A 21,284-nucleotide genomic window follows, 5' to 3' on the forward strand; every position below is an offset into this window, starting at 1 on the left:
GGTGACTGTTTGGGCCATTTTAGTACAGTGAACTCATTGTCATGTTCAAGAAACCAATTTGAAATGATTCCAGCTTTGTGACATGGTGCATTATCCTGCTGGAAGTAGTCATCAGAGGATGGGTACATGGTGGTCATGAAGGGATGGACATGGTCAGAAACAATGCTCAGGTAGCCCGTGGCATTTAAACGATGCCCAATTGGCACTAAGGGGCCTAAAGTGTGCCAAGAAAACATCCCCCACACCATTACACCACCACCACCAGCCTGCACAGTGGTAACAAGGCATGATGGATCCATGTTCTCATTCTGTTTATGCCAAATTCTGACTACCATTTGAATGTCTCAACAGAAATCGAGACTCATCAGACCAGGCAACATTTTTCCAGTCTTCAACTGTCCAATTTTGGTGAGCTCGTGCAAATTGTAGCCTCTTTTTCCTATTTGTAGTGGAGATGAGTGGTACCCGGTGGGGTCTTCTGCTGTTGTAGCCCATCCGCCTCAAGGTTGTGCGTGTTGTGGCTTCACAAATGCTTTGCTGCATACCTCGGTTGTAACGAGTGTTTATTTCAGTCAAAGTTGCTCTTCTATCAGCTTGAATCAGTCGGCCCATTCTCCTCTGACCTCTAGCATCAACAAGGCATTTTCGCCCACAGGACTGCCGCATACTGGATGTTTTTCCCTTTTCACACCATTCTTCGTAAACCCTAGAAATGGTTGTGCATGAAAATCCCAGTAACTGAGCAGATTGTGAAATACTCAGACCGGCCCGTCTGGCACCAACAAACATGCCACGCTCAAAATTGCTTAAATCACCTTTCTTTCCCATTCTAACATTCAGTTTGGAGTTCAGGAGATTGTCTTAACCAGGACCACACCCCTAAATGCATTGAAGCAACTGCCATGTGATTGGTTGATTAGATAATTGCATTAATGAGAAATTGAACAGGTGTTCCTAATAATCCTTTAGGTGAGTGTATAGCATCATATGTTATATTCTTAATTTGTTTAGATTTAAGTGGTAATGAAATAATTAAAAAACTAAAAGAACTACAATCTACATGAAAATGTGTGCCAAACCACAACAGAAATCCTATTCTTTGATAAAAGTTTCAGAGTTTGAGGTTTGTAAGTCAGATGACTGCTTAATGATACATTAGTGTAAGCAGATGAAGCACAGGTAGATTTCATAGTTTTGTAAATACATATAACCCTACTTTCCTTCCAGATCTCATAGATGCACATCTTAATTAGCAAGTAAAAGTTGTCTCAATTTATGTGTGTGTGCGCATGAATCTGCCCAGTGATGTGCTAGTGGCTGCCAATACCCTTGCTGAAGATCACCACAATTTAGTTTGGTGAACTGTGTTTAGAAATTTGATAGTTTATTTTATATATAGTATACAGAAAAAAAAAATTATTAGTTTAGAGTGAAGACCTTACTGTTCCTATCTTGGATACCTACTATTCCAATTAAGAAGGCCGGTGAATGCTGGAAGTATTATCAGGCTGTTTGTTTAGATTGCATATTTATCTCTGCTTGCCAACCTCCTTCTTGTGCCCAGACAAAGCCTGCCTTATCTAAAGCTTTTTATTCCTCTTTTTGGCAGCTGGTTGTGATCAGTGATCCACACATCAAAATTGACCCAGATTACTTCATCTTCTCTGAAGCTAAGAAAGCAGGTTATTTTGTGAAGGACAGTGAAGGAAATGACTTTGTAGGTTCCTGCTGGCCTGGTAAGGAAATGTGCTGCTTTGTCTTAGAAAGCTATTATGCTGTACTTGAATTTTCTTTGATTGGAAGATAGAGAATAATATCCTGGGACCTCCATTGATCTACAACCTTTACTCTTTTTTCTATTCTGTGTGCTTCATGCCAACTTGACAGTAGGTCTGATGGTACTTTCTGTAATTCATTTATACTGAATCTTTTCTTGCAGTACAGTTTACTTCAGTTTATAAGCCCAGCATACATTATACTATTGCAATTTTAGTATACATTAAATAAAGCATACATTTACATTTAGATTAAACATAAACTCTTTCATGAATACAGAAAACAATTCAATATAAATATTAGTTGAACATGCAAGTAACAGTTTGAGTATACTCTACAGACAGTGTTAATATTGTTTATAATGTGTGTCCGTGGCGGTGTGTGTATGTTGTAACAAGATGAGACTTTAGACAAGGGAAAGGTTTGGGGCTGCCACCCGTATAATATGTTCCTGGCTGCAAAAGTAAAGAATTGTAAGACCAGAGTAGTTTACAAGACTGAGTCCAAACCAGAACTGAATTCCAGAGGAAGGGAGTGAGGCTTTATAGGAGTTCTGGGGGAAGTGATGTCGTCCTCTGGGCCAAGACCGGAAGTGATGTCGTCCTCGGGGTTCAGGACCGGAAGTAACGTGTCCCGAGTTGAGGCAGTGGTTCCTGGTGGGATTTCTTGAGAAAGGTCTGCAGGGGACTTAGAAAGAGAGTTAGTGTATCCCGCCGCCCCCTGGGCAGATATGTTACCATTATTCTTTAAGCCCTTCAGCTGCCTCCTCTTCACACGTGTGTGACAATGTGTACTCGGGTGCATCCTATTCTGTTGCTCATTGAGATGTTTCTCTACCCAGTTTGGAGTCTACCTATGCTCAATTAAGTTCATTGCACATGATCAAGAAAGGCACACAACTGTCTGTATAAGCCCTCACAATTGATAATGTGTATCAAAGCAAAAAATATGTCATGAGGTTGTTGGAATTTCCTGCAGAGTTTAAAGAGAGGATTATGTTGAGGCACAGGCCTGGGGAAGGCAACAAACAATTCTTGCTATAGTACAGAGGACTCCATAATTCTTGAATGGAAAATGTTTGGAATGACTATGACCCTTCCTAGAGCTGGCTACTTGGCCAAACTGATGAATCTTATGTAAAGAGCCATGGTAAGAGAGGTGACCAAGAAACTGGCTACTCTTTCTGAGCTCCAGAGAACCTGTGTACACATGGAAGAATGCCACAGAATTATCACTGCAGCATTCCTCTGATTCTGGCCTTATGACAGAGTGGCTAGACACATAGAAGTCCACTTAGTGTGTGCAAAAAGGCACCTAATGGATTCTCAGACAATGACAAACAAAATTCTCTGGAAACCAAGATTAGTATCATATCAGGAAGAAACCAGGCACCACTCTTCACCTGTTCAATACTACATCAGTGGTGAAGCATGGTGGTGAAGCATGAGTAGATTTCTATTTAATCCCTCCATTCCAGGCAGTGCTGAACTGTTAGTGGCCTTTCATGTCAGGCCACCTGTATTTCTCCAGGCTAGCTGACGAATCAGTTTTTAAGATTTTATACTGTTTGTACCTTCGGTAACTACAAAAATTTGTTTGTAATTTTTTTTTTCTAAGTACATATTTTTTATAATATTATTGCATCCTCATGACAACATGTCAGAGAAGAGAAGAACTAAATACTAGTTTTGAATCTCAGCTATAAAAGGATAGTTAGCTACCCTAATGATGGAAATTAACAATACACTATAGTTAAAGCAAGCGTGGCTGTTACATGGAGGTTTGAGATTCAGTTCATAATTGTCAGTGGAAAGTTGGGGAAAACACTTTTAGGTTTATAGGAAGAGATAGAAGAAGCTAGAGAGAGTGAGGGCATGAGAGAGAAAATGGTTTATGGTTTTTGGAGTTGGAAAAAGTGGAGAAGCTATCCCAACAAAGTGGTGGGACATTGACCTTGTTTGGAGGTACAATGGGTAAGCAGGTTTTGCTTTGAATTTTTAGTTACCTTGCTACATTGTGTTAATTTTCCCCTTCTTGGTATTGTGTTTGATACCTGCACAGTTTAGATTTTGTAGACTTACTCTCTGATTATATTAAATGTTGAAAGATTCCTGGATTAAAAACTATTTTATTTTGATTTATTTTGAATTAGGAGCCTTTGATCCAAGCCACCACAATATGACTCATATTAATTATGAATTCTACAAGATATGGCTGTGAAGGATATTGTAGTAATTACAACAAAATGTTCTTTTTCAGCATGTGTCTCTTGTTCTTCAAAGGGTGAGAGTATATTTTTAAGAGTAGAGTATATTAGGATTCTGAAGTGCATTTCTGAAGGTACTTGTTCACCCTTCTGAATGTCACAAATAATGGCCAATTCTTTATTTTTTTCTCAAGTACCATACTTATTGTAGGAATAGGTATGACTGCAAAAGGTTTGAAAAATGTGTTAAAGGAATTGACTTTTGCATGCAAGTTCAACAGATTTGGTTTGCCAAAGCATATCATCTGATAAATTTTTAATTTAAAAACTGAGTTCATTTTTAAATCTGTAAAAATACTTCATGTGGTGTAACCAAAAACCACCTTGTTGTTATTGACACAATTTGATTACAATCACTATTTTAGTAGTAGTAGAGTGTCAAATTATCATTTTATTTACTACTTATAGTCATTTATGCTTATGTAGGTCTTCCAGCCATATCTGAGACATGGTTCATTTCAAAGGAGTCACAGATACTTCTTTATATTGGCTATATATACGTTTGTGTGTGTTTCTACAGCTGTACATATATTTTGACAGTCTTTATTTTTATAGAGTGAATGGTTTGTTTTTGGGTTCAATAAGTTGAGACGTTGTTTTAAGAGACATTTTGTACGTATTGTTGAGTGCAGAAATAGCTGGTAAAAGTTGATCTCTTCTTTCTGCATACAGTTTAAATGTAATAACTGATATAGGCTAAAAATATTTTCTTTTGATTTGTAAAATATAAATTTTATGTATATCAACAGTTGTGGTACGGGGAATTGATCAATGTTAATTGGTTTTCAATATTTTAAATATTTTTTTACACTATTAATATGTGATATTTTTAATGTGATCAAATTTTCACCTAAAACAGATAATCTAGTACTGTAAGTAAGCTTGTATTTCTTATAACGTAGATCCCCATTTATATGTTCTGAATGTTACAATCCTTCACTTCACAGGTCCTTGCTCCTACCTGGATTTCTGCAATCCAGAAGTGAGAAAATGGTATTCTGACAAATTTTCTCTCAGTTCTTACAAGGTAAATATCATACAATTTTCAAAGGCAAAAAGTAATCTCTCTATTATAAAAAAAACAAAAATCTTGGGAGGGAGACGAGACGTGATCTTCTCGGAAGACGATTTGACGTCTCGCAAGAGACAATTTAATGTCTCGCGAGACAAGGCAGTGAGACAATATTTAAATCAGCTTAACAGACAACCTACCAGTCGTTGGAATGCTTTTGGCAGACACACTTCATGTGCTCCCAGCTCTTAAAATAACAAAAGCGACAAGCAGAACACGCAGCTTGCCAGCAGCAGCGGCAGCAAGCCAGCAGATGGTCCGACTGCTTCTCCTTAGTCTGCGTTTGATCCCCCCGTACAATGCGAGCGGCAAAGATGCGAAATGGCAGAAGGACAGCTGCTGTACAGGCTTTTAAATGATCAACGCAAAGCGTGAAAGGCAGAACACGCAGTTTGCCAGCAGCAGAAAGCCAGCAGATGATCCGACCACATCTCCTTAGTGTGCGTTTAGTCCCCACCTCCCCCTACAACGCGAGCAGCAGAGACACGAAGTGGCAAAAGGACAGCTGCTGTACAGGGTTTTAAATGATTGACACGCAGCATGACAAACAACACGCATTCTTGCCAGCAGCAGCAAGACAACATGATCCGATGGCGTCGCCTTAGCGTACATTCAGCCGCCCCCCCTTCACAGCGTGAGCAGTGTTATACATCCTGTGAGAAGGAGATTTAACCTCGCCCCGGGCCGGAAATAAAGGACAAGTATTGTTTTTACAAAAGTTTTAAAGTAAAAGTTAAAATAATGTATATGTAACAATTCTCATGAAAATATAAACTCATTAAATTGTACACTGTGTGCACAATTATTAGGCAAGTTGTATTTTTGAGGATTAATTTTAATATGGAACAAACACAGTGCTATCAGTCAATCCAAAATGTTAATAAACCTGAATGTTTCACAACGGAAATGTGAGTGTGAACATCATCAGGGGAATACATATGTGCGCACAAATATTAGGCAACTATTAGTGTGCAGATTTATTATGCAACTAAAGGAAAAATGAAAATTTTCCCATCTCACTTGTTTATTTTCATCTGTTATAGTGAGAATAATAAACAAACACCTCAAAATTTACAAATAAACATCTCTGACATTTCAAAAAAAATAAATCAATCAATCAATGACCAATATAGCCACCCTTCTTTCCAATAACAGTCATAAGCCTTTCCATTCATGGAGTCTGTCAGTTTCTTGATCTGTTGCCGATCAGCTTTTTGTGGAGCAGTGACTACAGCCTCCCAGACACTCTTCAGAAAGGTGTACTGTTTTTCTCCCCCGTAAATCTAGCATTTAAGAAGTGCCCACAAGTTCTCGATAGGGTTTAGGTCAGATGAGGAAGGGGGGCCATGTCATTATTCCTTCATCTTTAAGGCCTTTACTGGCTGGCCACGCAGTGGAGAACTTCGATGCAAGTGATGGAGCATTGGCCTGCATAAAAATCATGGTCTTTTTCCTGTATCACTGTTTGAAGAAAGTGTCTTCGAAAAACTGGCAGGAGGTTTGGGAGTTGATTTTGAGTTCATCTTCAATGCAAAAAGGTCCAACTAGCTCATCTTTAAAAATACCAGCTCATACCAGTACCACACCTCCACGTTGGAGTGGAGCTCTGTGCCCATTACTGATCCACAGGTCCATCCATCTGGTCCATCAAGAGTCACTCTCATCTCATCGGTCCATAAAACCTTTGAAAAAAATCTGTCTTCAGATATTTCTTGGCCCAGTTTTGACGTTTCAACTTATGTTTCTTGTTCAGTGGTGGTTGGGTTTCAGCCCTCCTTACCTTGGCCATGTCTTTGAGCACTGAACACCTTGTACTTTTGGGCACTCCAGGTAGGTTGCAGCTCTGGAATATGAAAGTACTGGAGGATAATGGGTTCCTGGTAGCTTCACGTTTGATTCTTCTCAAATCTTTGGCAGCTAATTTGCGTCTTTTGTTCTCAACATGTTTCTTGCGACCCTGTTGACTATTTGCAACAAAATGTTTGATGGTTCTGTGATCACACACCAATATCTTAGCAATTCCAAAAGTGCTGCATCCCTCTGAAAGACTTTTACAATTCTTGACTTTTCAGAGTCAGTTAAATCTCTTTTGGCCCATTTTGCCTGAGGAAAACTAGCTGCCTAATAATTCTGCACACCTTGATATAGGGTGTTGATCTCCTTAGGCCACACCCTCCCTCATTACACAAATACACATCACCTGACGTGCTTAAATCCAATAAGCATTCAAGTTAATACAGCTTGGAGTTGGAATATACGCATAAAAATGATGATATGGTCAAAATACTCACTTGCCTAATAATTGTGCACACAGTGTATTTCTGGTAAAACAAACCTGGGGGTGGGTGAGCAAAGCGAGCAGGGGGCGGTAACCCCCTAGTATTCTATATAAACAATAAAAAGTTTTTCTTTTTTTTTTTGGCATGATATAATCTAATTTTGAATTCTTTTTGCATCACACTTCAGAAGTGGTTCCTGGAAAACTGGTTTACAGAATGTCAGAAGATGTATAATAAGATTGTGCTAAAAATAAAATGGCTCTCATATCACTGATCTGTATTATACCATGGCAAACTCAGAGATACTTAATCCAATTTAGGTGCAGGGAGCCAAAGCCTGTTATAATAACATTAGACACAAGGCAAGAGAAAGCCCTGGAAAGCAGGCCAGTTCTTCAAAGGGTCCATTCCAGGTCATACTTGGCCCAATTTGAAATAATTAACTTTACAAACATTTATGCCTTTCAGGATGCGAGTCAAAAATACACAAAGATTCAGGCAGAACATGCAAAGCACTTCCCAGACAGCCACTATGTCCAGTTCAGAGCCTATTCTGAGAACACTGGATTCATGTTTGGAGCAAACCTTGGTATAGTACCTGTCCATTGCAAAGTATGTAAAATAATAATCTGTTTGATAGTTATACAGGACTAATGCGGAATTGCTGATCAATGTAGCTAGCAGTGTTTGGTGATGTAAAAACTGGAGTACAAGAAAGAAACCAACAGGAATATGGGGAAAATGTTTATCCTATGTTACTAGGCTATTGTCAGACATGAAGATGATATAGAGCTGTGGGACAAAGCTTTGTGCATTCATGGTGTCTTTAAAACAGCTGTTATAAATTTCTTGCCCTCTACAATTAAAAGTGATTTTGTTTGCTCCATTTTGAGGAAATGAAAATAATTTCTGTTTTCATTATAATTTAGTTTAACTTAAAATCTATAAACTATTCCAAAAGTTTCATATAGAAGTTACTCAAAGTCAAGATGCATTTTAAGATATAGCTTATCTTTTTCATTACACTGCTTGTTTTTTCCCTTCAATAGATCAACAGGTTAAGGGTTGGGTTCAGTTAAAGACTGATGATCAAATAACTCAGTCTGATGTGATGATCAATAGCTACCCATTTATTTGTCTGCTAGACTTAATAAAAACGGCCTCCTTACCCCAAAGGCTTTTAGTGATTTCACTCTTGTACTTCAATACCTACAAATTGCCTTGTGTCTTCTGTAGCATGCATTGGGACCATATGTAACTTATTAAATAATGATCACAGTTCATTGAGGGATTTTTACAAAATACAATATAAACACTGACATGTTGTTATACTTAACTCGTACAGTTACCTTTTTCTCTTATGTGTGAAATATCACATCAGTCCATTTTCTAACCCAATTTTGTAGTTTAGTTTCACATTTGGTTCCCACCCCAGCAGCACTGGGCACAAAGTAAGAATTGGCTCCTTCCAGGGTGCTAGTATATTTCAGGGCATACTCATGCACACGCCAACTGGATGAGTTTAGAGCTTCCAGTTAAAATAACTGTAGACATTGGCATGGTGAAAATCATACAGTTTATTCAACAGCATGGAGAGAATCCTAAAACTTTACACAGTTAGATCCCAAGGTGAGATCTGAACCTAGCACTCTTTAGTTTTCTTATGCCGAACTGAGGTAAAACAAATGTGTGAGACTAATGGATCAGAAAATGGACGACCCAAAAGCACAGTCAGAAACAACACAGGTACCAAGAGAAAGAAAACCATGCAGAACATTAAGCTAGGATGAAGTCAATAGGAAGCAAGAGGAGATCATAGCTATAAAGAACTACACAAAAAGCTTTTGTTTTCTCCAAAGACATGTCCCAACAACCTATAGAAGTTACATAGAATGAAAACTCAAAATGGAGATGCAAATGATAAAAAAAGCATCCTAGCAAATTCCAAACAAAATGTAACTGTTTCAGAAACAAAATTATGCTAGAAGTATGTAACCCAGAATGGAAAAGAAAAATACACATAAAGAAAAGAGGAATGGAATGGAAAAGAAAAACGTTTGTGGCTGAACTTACAGCTTTCTTTCAGTACCAGCTCTGTCAGACAGCACATTGTTGTGTAATTTCATTCTCATACAATGAGATCAGCAACTTTGGTTGCTATGTCACCTCCAACTATAAGTCGTGTAATGTGACTTTGGCTTAGTTTAGGTTAATGCTACCAGCACTGTTACATTAATCTTAAATTATCTTCTTGGCAGGGATCTACAGACTCATTATTTATCTGGAATGACATGAATGAGCCTTCAGTTTTTGATGGGCCTGAGCAAACAATGTCAAAAAATGCTGTGCATTTTGGAGGATGGGAGCACAGAGATCTACACAATTTATATGGATTTTATCAGGTAATCTTATATATTAGAATTTTACTGGAAATTAAGATGTAATAATTGTGATTGATATGTATCCTGTTCAGCACTGGTTCCTACTGCACTTGGACTTATTGAAATTCTTAAGATTAATTGAGTTTGGATTAATTGACTTTGGCAAAAGAATGGAATATATTGAACAGAAAAGCCATTTTAAACAGATAATAAACTTTATTTTTTCCCAAAACATATGAAAATCATGATTGCTTTTTTATGCTTTGGTGAAACAGGGAGTATCAGCAGTACTTATTAAGATTTTATTTTGTTTGATTTTCCTTTAAAAAAAAATAGGCAATTTTAGGTATTCTGGTACCTATAATAAAATTATACCTATTAAACACAAAGCCTGAGCTGCACCATCATATTAGTTTTTTCCTGAGAGTATTCGCCAGTTGAATGCAGTTAATAACAGCACTGACAGTTTATAATTAACCTATATTTTATGTGCACCAAAAGAGTTCAATTAATATATTTAATGGTCATCAAATTGCATTGCACAGATACCCAGCAGGATATGAGCAGTCATATTTTTGCTGATTTAACTTTATCTCTAAAATATAGTTACCATTGAAGTACCCAGCATTGCCTGGATATATTTGTAGAACAGGTTAAGGAAAGAAAGGAAAAGTCGATGTTTTTTAAATAGCGACCCTTTTGTTATTAATAGCTACCCCAACAATCATAAATAATGCCTCACTGTTAATATGCTGTAACAAGTCCAGAATTACAGTAACTATTTGCTGGGTTGTAACCATGTAAACTGTCATGTCTAACTCGTTCTCTTAGTTGAAGACTGACAGTTCATAGTGCCTAAATTATGAAGAAAATCCAATGAAGCAGGAGTTAAACAATAATCCTTTGATTCTCCTTTGTTTTACGCTGCACATACGCACTTAGTCAAGCGTCACCCAACACTATGTGTTCGGATGTTTCACTTTTCTTTGAGCCAGCAGGTGACAGTGGTGTGCAAACAGTAACACATAGAGAAAAAAAATAAAAAAAAAACATACTAGGACCCCTAGGGTCAAACTTTGGGTTCCAAGGTAGTCCACCCTTTCTATATGGTCAGAGCAACTATCTAAAATTTGTTCCAGAACGGTCTAAGGGTGTAGTATTATATAGGAAACAGACAGACATTCTGTTTTTTAAACCTGATGTTCATATTGCTATTTAATTTTTGAAAATCCTGAATCTGTGAGTGTTTAGAATGTAAGATGCTGAAATGCAAGGTGGATTTCTGGATTGTCTTTAGATTTTGAAGACAGTAAACCTAAACGAGAAAGGTGGTATTTTTCAAGCTGAAGTTATTTCTTCACAAATATGGTGTATGTATATGTATATGTATATGTGTGTATATATATATATATATATATATATATATATATATATATATATATATATATATATATATATATATGTGGCAGTAGGGGCAGTAGTGCACCCTGGAACCCTCAGGTACGACTCCTGACACCAGGTAATAGTCCACGACCTTTTATTATTTTTCGAGTGCACCAAGCACCTCCCACACTCCTCACAAATCTCTTTCCACTAATAATAAACACAATAACCTCTCCTCCTCGCCCAGACACTTTGCTCCTCTCCCACCCAGCACAGCTCAGTGTCTGGACTGAGGCACCGCCCTTTATAGCCCCTGACCCGAGGTGTTCCTGTCCCAGCAGTCCACAGTTCCTTATTCCTTCCGGGTCAGGGCAATCAGTCTATTACTTCAACCCGGAGCACGCCATACCTTCCTGTCACGTGACCGTGGCGTACTCCCGGTCATAAGGCACAACAGAGCCCATAAGTCCCCCACAGCGACTCCTGGTGGCCAAGGTATCCAGCAGGGCTGTGTATAAACACCACAGAGTCCATAAGGCCCTGCTGGACCTCGGGCATGATCCCGCTGTCGGGAGAGCTCCTCCTGTCGGCCTGGGGTGCGGACCGCCTCGAAGCCGGCAGTCTTCCATATATATATATATATATATATATATATATATATATATATATATGTGTATATATATATGTGTATATTATATGCACTTGCCCCACAAAATTAGATTCTATAGTTAAGCATTTTCTATAAATTAAAAAAAATATTTTGCCGGCACTTGCACTTTAAAATGGAGGCAATATGACACAAAGCACTACCAAAAAAACTTAACCAAATATATTAATTTTTCAAGCCAAGACAAGTTGAGTATTGATCCGTGTCTTGCAATTATACACACATTGTAAAATAACTTGTCATGTCATTTTTGAACAGAGAAACTGCAATATTAGGAAATATCAACATTTCAAACGAAGATCAGCTGTGTATGTTATCTCAGTGCGTGTTGCCTTCTGCACCTGGAGGTGGATATTTTCCTCTTGAAAGATAAAATCACAATAAACTGGCCACTCTCCACATGGTTGGTTTTGTTGTGATTTACTCCTGTATTTATGTGAGAACTCACACATGTGAATAGAAAACATATCCTTACCTCGAGAAAAATTGTACCAGGACTATGTGATAAAATGATTATTTGCAGTTCCCTAACATTGTTGAAAACATGCATTAGAAAATTAAATTTCAGACAGGACACATATGGTAAACTTTTGGGCTTTTATTTTTCGGTGGTGATTTGTGCCTCATTGCCTCTATTGTAAAGTGGCGGAGTGGGCAAGATATTTTTTAAATTTATAGAAAACACTTAACTTTCAAATGCAATGTTGCAAGGGAAATGCATATATTCCTTGTCTAAGTTAAGAATACATTAACTTAGAGTTGACAAATACTGAACTTATTCTTTAAGAGTAATAAATAAGGATTACATGTAATCCTTGTCTCTTTATATTGTGAATTAGAAGATAGTGTACAATGATAGTGTAAACAGATAAGTGACTTACTTATGCCACCAGAAGGGGGACTTTCGTAATTTCCTTGGTAAATCTTGGGCATTGCCTGCCATGTATTATTATTTAATGAACAAAGCAGTCAAGCCTGTGCAACTGTATTTTTGTTTTTTGACTTTGGCAGCATTGGGCTTCAGCTGATGGACTTATCCAAAGATCAAAAGGATCAAAGAGACCATTTGTGCTGAGCAGATCTTTTTTTGCAGGATCTCAGAGGTTTGGTAAGTAGATCAAGGTTTTAGAATTATTACTGAATTTTTGAACTCCATGCTACTAAAATATAAAAGTTTATTCAAGTGTTTTTATAAAATATCCTATGTATGTTTAATGCTGGGCCTGGAAGGCCACCGTGGCTATTTATTGTTAGTGCCATTGATTTCTTATTAAGAGGAGATTTATGTCTTTGATTAAATTACATGTTTGGTGCTTGTTTTAAAGTCCCAGCAGTCTCTGTTAACATATCTTTTACAACGAAAACCTTCAGGTAGTATGACCCTCCAATGGTTTCCAGTAAATGTTGTGTATTTTATGTGTAAAATCCCTTCCACCTTCACAAACCAAAGTTACGCCCACATCCCTTATAAAGCTTTTAATAAATAATAATAATAATAATAATAATAATAATACATTTTATTTATAGGCGCCTTTCAAACACTCAAGGACACCGTACACTTACACAACACCCAACACACAATACAGTACAGTGTTTACATAGAGAAGGCAAGTTTAAAAAGATGAGTTTTAACTGAAGACTTAAACAGAGAGAATGAATTAATGTTTCTAATCTCAGGAGGCAGTGCATTCCAAAGTCGGGGGGCAGAACGACTGAAAGCTCTGTTCCCCATTGTGGAAAGACGAGCGGAAGGAAAAGTCAATTTAATTGAGGAGGATGATCTAAGAGTACGGGAAGGGGTGACGATGTGGAGAAGGTTAGACAGGTATGGGGGGGCTAAATCATGAATAGCTTTAAAGGTTAGCAGAAGGATTTTAAACTCGATGCGGAACTTGACAGGGAGCCAGTGAAGTTGATGCAGAACAGGAGTGATGTGGTGAGTGGAAGGAGATCGCGTAATAATACGGGCAGCTGAGTTCTGGACTAGTTGAAGTTTGTGAAGAGTTTTTTGAGGGAGACCAAAAAGAAGAGAGTTACAATAGTCAAGGCGAGAGGTGACAAGGCTATGAACAAGAACTGCAGCAGAGTGTGGGGTGAGAGAGGGGCGGAGACGGTTGATATTACGTAGGTGGAAGTAGGCAGATTGTGTAATAGTATTGATGTGTGAAAGAAAGGAGAGGTTATTATCCAAGATGACACCAAGACTTTTGGCCTGAGAGGAGGGGGATAGAGTACAGTTATCAATTATAATAGGGAAGTTATGGGATTTGGATAATGTGGATTTTGTACCAATAAGAAGGATCTCTGTTTTATCACTGTTGAGTTTAAGAAAATTAAATGTAAACCAGTTTTTGATTTCGGCCAGACAGTCAGTAAGGGTGGTAGGTGGGAGGGTGATTGTGGGTGAAGTTGAAAAATAAAGCTGGGTGTCATCTGCATAACAGTGGAAATGGATATTATATTTCCTGAAAATATTGCCCAGAGGAAGGAGATAGATGGTGAACAGAAGGGGGCCCAGGACAGAGCCTTGAGGCACTCCTGAGGTAACGGATACAGAGTGAGATGAAAATGATTTGAGCTGTATGAATTGGGAGCGGCCAGAAAGGTAGGATGTGAACCAGTTATAGACATTGTGGGTGACACCAATGGAAGATAGTCTATTGAGAAGAATGGAATGAGAAATGGAGTCAAAAGCCGCACTCAAATCAAGTAGTATGAGGATAGAGAGTAAGCCGGAGTCTGCTGCCATGAGAAGATCGTTAGTTATTTTGATTAATGCAGTTTCTGTACTATGGAGTGGGCGGAAACCAGACTGGAATTGTTCATACAGGTTATTCAGGGATAAGTGAGAGTGGAGCTGATTGGCTACCACTTTTTCTAGGATTTTGGATAAATAATAAATAAATAAATAATCAGAGAAAAAGATATTTGAAACTTGACATGTTAGACATTAGTCACAATGCAGTCCAGCAACGCAAACATTTTCCATCCTTTCCAGATCCTCCGCAGTCCTTTAGCTCTCTCTAAATCATTGTAGGCATTTACATTTCTTTGAACAATAAAGCAGCCTCTTCCTCTTCCAGTCTCATTGCTATCAAATAGTTGAATGCATTTCTCCCATTTTCTGTATTAAATTTGTGGGTACTATGGCATTCCATATCAAGGCTTAGACATGAATTGCTCCATCTTCTTCTTTCTTGCTCTGCTATGAAAAAATATGAATATCAGAAATTGTACAGTTATGGAGCAAAAGCAATCAAAAGAAAATTCCTCTCCTGCTTTTCCAAATTTTGTCCTCTCTGCTCTCCAAACTAGACTACTTTTATAGTATCATGACTCCCTGCTACTACTTAGCAACACCAATGGATTAAACAAGACAATATAAACACTTCAAATGAACTTGCTGTTGTCCAGTTATGTCAGCAATAATAAATCCTCTATAAAATGTAAGTTCTGAATCCCTAATTCTGAGATTTCCTTCTTTACTTTGTAATTATTTCCTTTTGTGAGCAATAATATATGACATATAAAATGTATCCTGGTTAGAGTGGGCACAAGAAAGGGACAAAAAATTAATCAAATGCCAGTATGACAAAGAAACATACTTGTCTACACACTAATTATACTAGCCAAACTGGGAATAACATTTAACATAACATGTTTGGGATATGGGGGCAATACACATTGAAATCTGTAATTGTACTTCCATAAATAGGTGATAAATAGCATCTTTTTGTGAATTATTAGCAAGTTACCAGTTGTTGAGACTGTTATGGAGCTTTAGCATTAAATAACTTTGTTTTAATAACTTGTTTATCCTATGTTAGTGATAGTTTATAGTGATTTGTAAATTCTGCATCATCACATCATCTATGTCTTCCCATGAAAAGTAGTATTGAAACCCTCCTATCCAAACAAATTTGTTTTCATTTTCAGTTTGGGGTCATACATTTATCCTTTGTGAAGTACTTGCACTCTCACACCATTGCAATTTAGTGTTTCCACTTGGCCCGATGGTACATCTTTTGAATGTTGTTTAAAACCAGAGTCCCTAGTGGACATTCCTGCAGACTTTACCAGGGTTTAAGCATTCACCGTGCTTCTCCCAGCCTCAGTTTAGAATGCATAGTCATACAATAGATTCAGAAAGTATTACATATTGTCACAAAAACCAGACACAAGAGTCATAAAGAAGGTATGGAGCGGCCACCTGTTTAATATTCCCTGGCTGCAAAATAAATTGATAAAACTGATGTGCTCAGAATGGAGTCGAAAACAGAACTGATGTGGTTAGCAGAATAAGTCATCAAGGGTGGAAGAGGAAGGGTCCTCTTCCATAGGCTCTGACTCAGACATGATGTCATCAAAAGAGCCAGAACCAGAACTCTCTTTGTCGATGGGCTCTACACCGAAAGTGATGTCATCGAGTCCAGAACTGCAAGTGACGTCATCAGGGCCAGGCGGAATTTCCCATGAATGGTCTGCAGGAAAGTGAAAAAAGGTCAGTGCACTCCGCCACCCCCTGGTCTGGTGTGGAATTACTCTCATTTAGACCCTTTAGCTGCCTCCCATGCGCATGTGAGTGACAGTATACAGAGAGTATTCCGACCCCTTTACTTTTTTTAACATTTTGTTACGTTGCAGCCTTGTGCTTTTCCCCACATCAACCAACACTCAATATCCCAGAATGACAAAATGAAAACAGGATTTTAGAATTCTTGGCAAATGTATTAAAAATTAAAAAGTGAAATATCACATTGACACAAGTATTCAAACCTTTTGATATGACATTTAATATTTGGCTGAGGTGCATCCCTATTCTACTGCTTATCTTAGAGATGTTTCTACACCTTGTTTCAAGCCCAACTGTGGGAAATTCAACTGATTGAACATGATTAGGAAAAGTACACACCTGTCTATATTTGGTCCCACAGCTGACGAGATGCATCAAAGCAAGGACCAAGCCATGCGATTGAAGGAACTGAATGTAGAACATAGAGGCAGAATTGCACTGATGCACATGCCAGGGAAAAGCTACAAAAATCCTCCAGTTATTGAAAGTTCTCAAGAGCACAATTGCCTTTATATTTCTTAAATGGAAGAAGTTTGGAACATCAATGACTCTTCCTGGAGCTGGCCACCTGGCTGATCTGAGCAATTGTGGCAGAAGGGCCATTGTAAGAGAGGTGACAAAGAACCTGATGATCATTCTAGATGGGCTTCAGAGAACCTGTGTGGAGAATGGAGAAAATCCCAGAACACTCCACTGATGTGGCCATACAGTAGTCTCTCCTTAGTAAAAGACACATGAAAGCCAGCTTGGTTTTTGCAGAAAGACACCTAAAGTAGTCTCAGACTGTGAGAAAGAAGATTAACTGGTCTGTTGAACTCAAGATTGGCATCAGGTCTGGAGGATACCAGGTACTGCTTATCACCTGTGCAATACTATTCCAACAGTGAGGCATGGTGGTGGCAACATTATGCTGTGTTTTTTCTTTTTTTCAGTTTCAGGGATTGGCAGAACAGTTGAGGGCAAGATAAATGGTGCAAAGTACAGAGATCTCTTTAATTGAAACCTGCGCTAGAGCGCTCTGGGCATTAGTTTGACCTTCCAATAGGCCAGTAACCCAACGCAGAAAACAAAGACAACAAGTGACTTAGAGACAACTTTAGGGATGTTCTTTAGTTGTCCAGGAAGAGTCTGAAACAGAACCTGTGGAAGTAACCCAGAGGAAGGCAGGAATAGTTCAGTCAATCCGTCTTTATTCAGTCACCGGTGAGTACATAGGATTCATGCATTGCATGGCAGAAGAGCAAAGTTCCACTTTTCAGATGGTTTTTTATTTTCTCTCACCCCCTTCCCCTTACTTATTAAAAGTCGTAATATCGTTTACCTAAGCATTTCATTTTATACTGTATTCTGTAAATCGGCCAACCATTTCCGTTTTGTGTACATGTCAGAGGGGCCCCAAAGAAGGAAAGGTTATTTTTCCTGTGTCTAACAGACGTGTTCCTAAAAACGAAGTTGTCCTAGGTCAGCTTACTTCACTTTGTCTTATGACAGGCGCCTGAATTAATAACCTTTTACTACAGCAGAACAGCTTTTCCAGCTTCTAACCCTTTGTAGCTTTCAAGTAGTTTTTTTCTTTCACAAACCCAATCGAACAACTCTGGAGACATCTGAAAATAGCTGTCCAGTGATGGCCTCCATCCAATTTGACAAGAAATAGAGAGAATCTGCAGAAATGAATAGCAGAAATTCCCTAAAACCAGGTGTGCAAAGCTTGTCACATCATCCCCAAGAATACTCCAGTAAGAGTAAAAAATCTGACTACTTGTGTCCATGTAGTATTTCAGTTTTTTTTTTTTTTTTAAATACATTTGTGATACATTTCTAAAATCCCTTTTTCATTTTGTCACTCTGTCATTCTGGGATACTGAGTGTCACTTGATGTGAAAAATATATTTCCAATGAGTTTAGCACAAGGCTGCAACATAGCAAAATGTAAAAAAAGTAAAGAAGTCTGCATACTTTCTGAATCCAGTGTATGTACTCTAATGGTTAGTACAGCTACCTCATAGCTTCTGAAATGTAAATTCAAACAATGGTCCATTCACTTGTCTAAGTGGTGTTTGTACATTCCTCATGTGGGTTTATGGCTTTCCACAAGATACTCCCCTTATATATCTATCTTATCATCAATCATCCTAGAAATATTTGTGTTGGGTTAATTGCTGGCTCTGATTATACAGTAAGTGATTGAGCCCTGCAAACTTGTGATGTCAACATTCAGGTTTGTTTTCTGACCTATCCTCAATGCTGCTGGGATCAGAAGTGGCTATCTGTGAAGGAGTACAGCTAAGTATAACAGTTTGCTTATGGTCACAGAATGAGCCATCAGCAGGATATAAAAGTGTGTTTCCCCGTAAAAATTAGGGTGGCAGGCTTGTATATTGTATAAGATAGTAACTAAGTGAAAACTAGATTCCATTATGAAATTTTTGTAGGTGCAGTTTGGACTGGAGACAATGTAGCCAGTTGGGAATATCTCCAAATCTCCATTCCCATGCTTCTTGCGCTTAGTATCACAGGAATTTCATTTTGCGGAGGTAAGTACTAATTTTTTCATTATGTAAAGCATAAGACATCAACTGCGGTGGGTTGGCACCCTGCCCAGGATTGGTTCCTGCCTTGTGCCCTGTGTTGGCTGGGATTGGCTCCAGCAGACCCCCGTGACCCTGTTTTCGGATTCAGTGGGTTAGAAAATGGATGGATGGATAAGACATCAAAAGCAATATGTCATAGTTATAACATCAGTCTATTAGATCATGTCTGGATTTTCTCTAATGCTGATAATGTTTTTATTTGTAATATGCAAAGCAAAACTGTCTATACCGATATACTAAAATCTGGCCAAAAAGTCAGCATTAACTGCTTAGTGCTTTCAAGTCAGCATGGACCAAAATCCTTGCCTTAAAGAATACAGGTATGGACTGTTCTGTAGGCAAAAGTGGGTCCTAACCAGTGCTAGTTGTAGATAATAAATGGTCCAGTTTATGGCATTAAATAAATACAGTACGTCAATATTTGTAAAAATAATGGTGATTGCTATAATGATAAGGAGCAGAGTAAATACATCAGTCAAAATCATTTTAATCAGCACCTTTTGGAAAACAATGTAATTAATTCCATATTCACCAATCTGTTCTTTCAGTTAGCCAACACTGCCAGATTTTCTTTTAATTTTTCGGTGTTTTTTCCCCAAACTAACTGTGACTTTGCAGCGGATATAGGTGGGTTTGTGCAGGACCCAGAGCCAGAGTTGCTTATTCGCTGGTATCAGGCAGGAGCTCTACAGCCTTTTTTTCGAGGGCATTCATCCATTCAAACCAAACGAAGAGAGCCTTGGCTGTTTGGAGAAAAGACCACTCAGATAATCAAGAAAGCCATTCAAGAACGATATTGTTTACTTCCCTATTGGTACACGCTATTCTGTCGTGCTCACACCAAGGCAGAGCCCGTCATCAGGTAAATGAATGGATGCTAACCCTTATTTTTAATCCTCAAACCCTCTGAGAAGTTATGTATAATTGATTAGAAGAAGGTAAGGGTTAACAGGGAATAGCAACATAGTTTTTTCTTTTTATCAGATATTTAAAAGATAATTAAAAGAAATGTTCATTAATTTTTGAATGTGATTTGCAAAAATATTGATAATGTAGCTAACTATGTTGATTTTACCATTTGATATAACACCAAAAATAAATCATGAACTTCAATTTTACCTGTAAGGCAACTCTTAGCACAAGCTTTGTGTGCCAGACTTTTTAATTAACTTATTGCTAAAACTAACTGTTAGGCCTTAAACAAGTGGAGTTAAACCTTCCATAATCTCAGTTTGGTTGTACTTTATTGAATACATAAGTTATGGAAGGTGTCATTGACATCTGCCATTCTGCTAACCTTCGAAGAGTGAGAAATGCAGGCTTATTTTGTCAGCATGTTTTTTATGGAGATACTTATCGCTAGTTTTATTTACTGAGTGGCAGAGTCTGTAATAATCTAAACTAAACTAAAAACTGAAACCAAAAGGTAAATGGGTTTTGATTGATTGAACATAACATTTCTTAGATGATAAAGTTAGAATCGTCCTAAGGAGCTCAATCATCGGGCACCCAAAATTTTTAAACAATTGCTTTTAATTCTCTGGCAAAAAAGATTTTTATTTAAAATACAGACAAGAAACATCTCTTACATTCATTCTAATATAAGATGACCTGAACTAAAAAATAATATAAAGGTTGTTAGGAATTCATTTGACAACAGCAAATTACTAAATAATATGATAAGTATGCAGAATTAATTTGGCAATGGTAATAGCATACCTAGCAAATCAGTGTTACAGCCAGAAGCAAAATATTAAAAAATCATATCACAATAAACAGAATAAAATAGAATGAAATAGTAAAATTAAGTTAATTTTTCACAAGCCACATACAGAAAAAAAACAACAAAAGATCAATAAACTAGAGCAGAACCCTGCAATATATACAAAACATTTTAGGATTTGCTGCAGAAACACATACTGGCCATCCACTTTAAGTATGGGAACTGTTATAACCAGCTGTTTTTCTGTTATGTACTCATTTATTTTTTCAGAGTTAAGTAAATACCAATTTAAATGCTGTATCTGTTCTTTATAAAGATGTTTCAAGCAGGATAACATTTCCTTTGTTTTGATTAGTATAGCATTGAGTAAATTAATAAACATTCTTCATTGCTTGGGTTTCCCATTCACAAAAATAAACATATGGCAAGTTTAAATCAAGGCACTAATTATACATCCAAATTGTCCTTCTTACTTAGAATATAGGTTGCACAGACTGGAACTCCTTTAATTATGTGTATGAAGAATTTATTCTACATTTTATGTAATATTTGAATAAAAATTACTTTAAA

At 37.6% G+C, this 21,284-nt stretch overlaps 1 protein-coding gene across 3 annotated transcripts in view; it reads left to right on the forward strand.

Moving 5' to 3' along the window:
* Positions 1 to 21,284, forward strand: part of ganc (glucosidase, alpha; neutral C) — a 95,964-nt gene that overhangs the window by 42,410 nt on the left and 32,270 nt on the right. For all 3 annotated transcript variants that reach the window (XM_039741476.1, XM_039741478.1, XM_039741477.1), the window contains exons 12-17: positions 1,610 to 1,736; positions 4,990 to 5,069; positions 9,652 to 9,795; positions 12,836 to 12,932; positions 18,833 to 18,934; positions 19,610 to 19,853. In XM_039741476.1, the coding sequence (XP_039597410.1) occupies positions 1,610 to 1,736; positions 4,990 to 5,069; positions 9,652 to 9,795; positions 12,836 to 12,932; positions 18,833 to 18,934; positions 19,610 to 19,853 (794 nt within the window). The remainder of the gene's footprint in view (positions 1 to 1,609; positions 1,737 to 4,989; positions 5,070 to 9,651; positions 9,796 to 12,835; positions 12,933 to 18,832; positions 18,935 to 19,609; positions 19,854 to 21,284) is intronic.

Source organism: Polypterus senegalus, chromosome 18 (assembly GCF_016835505.1).
Source record: "Polypterus senegalus isolate Bchr_013 chromosome 18, ASM1683550v1, whole genome shotgun sequence".
Classification (NCBI taxonomy): domain Eukaryota; kingdom Metazoa; phylum Chordata; class Cladistia; order Polypteriformes; family Polypteridae; genus Polypterus; species Polypterus senegalus.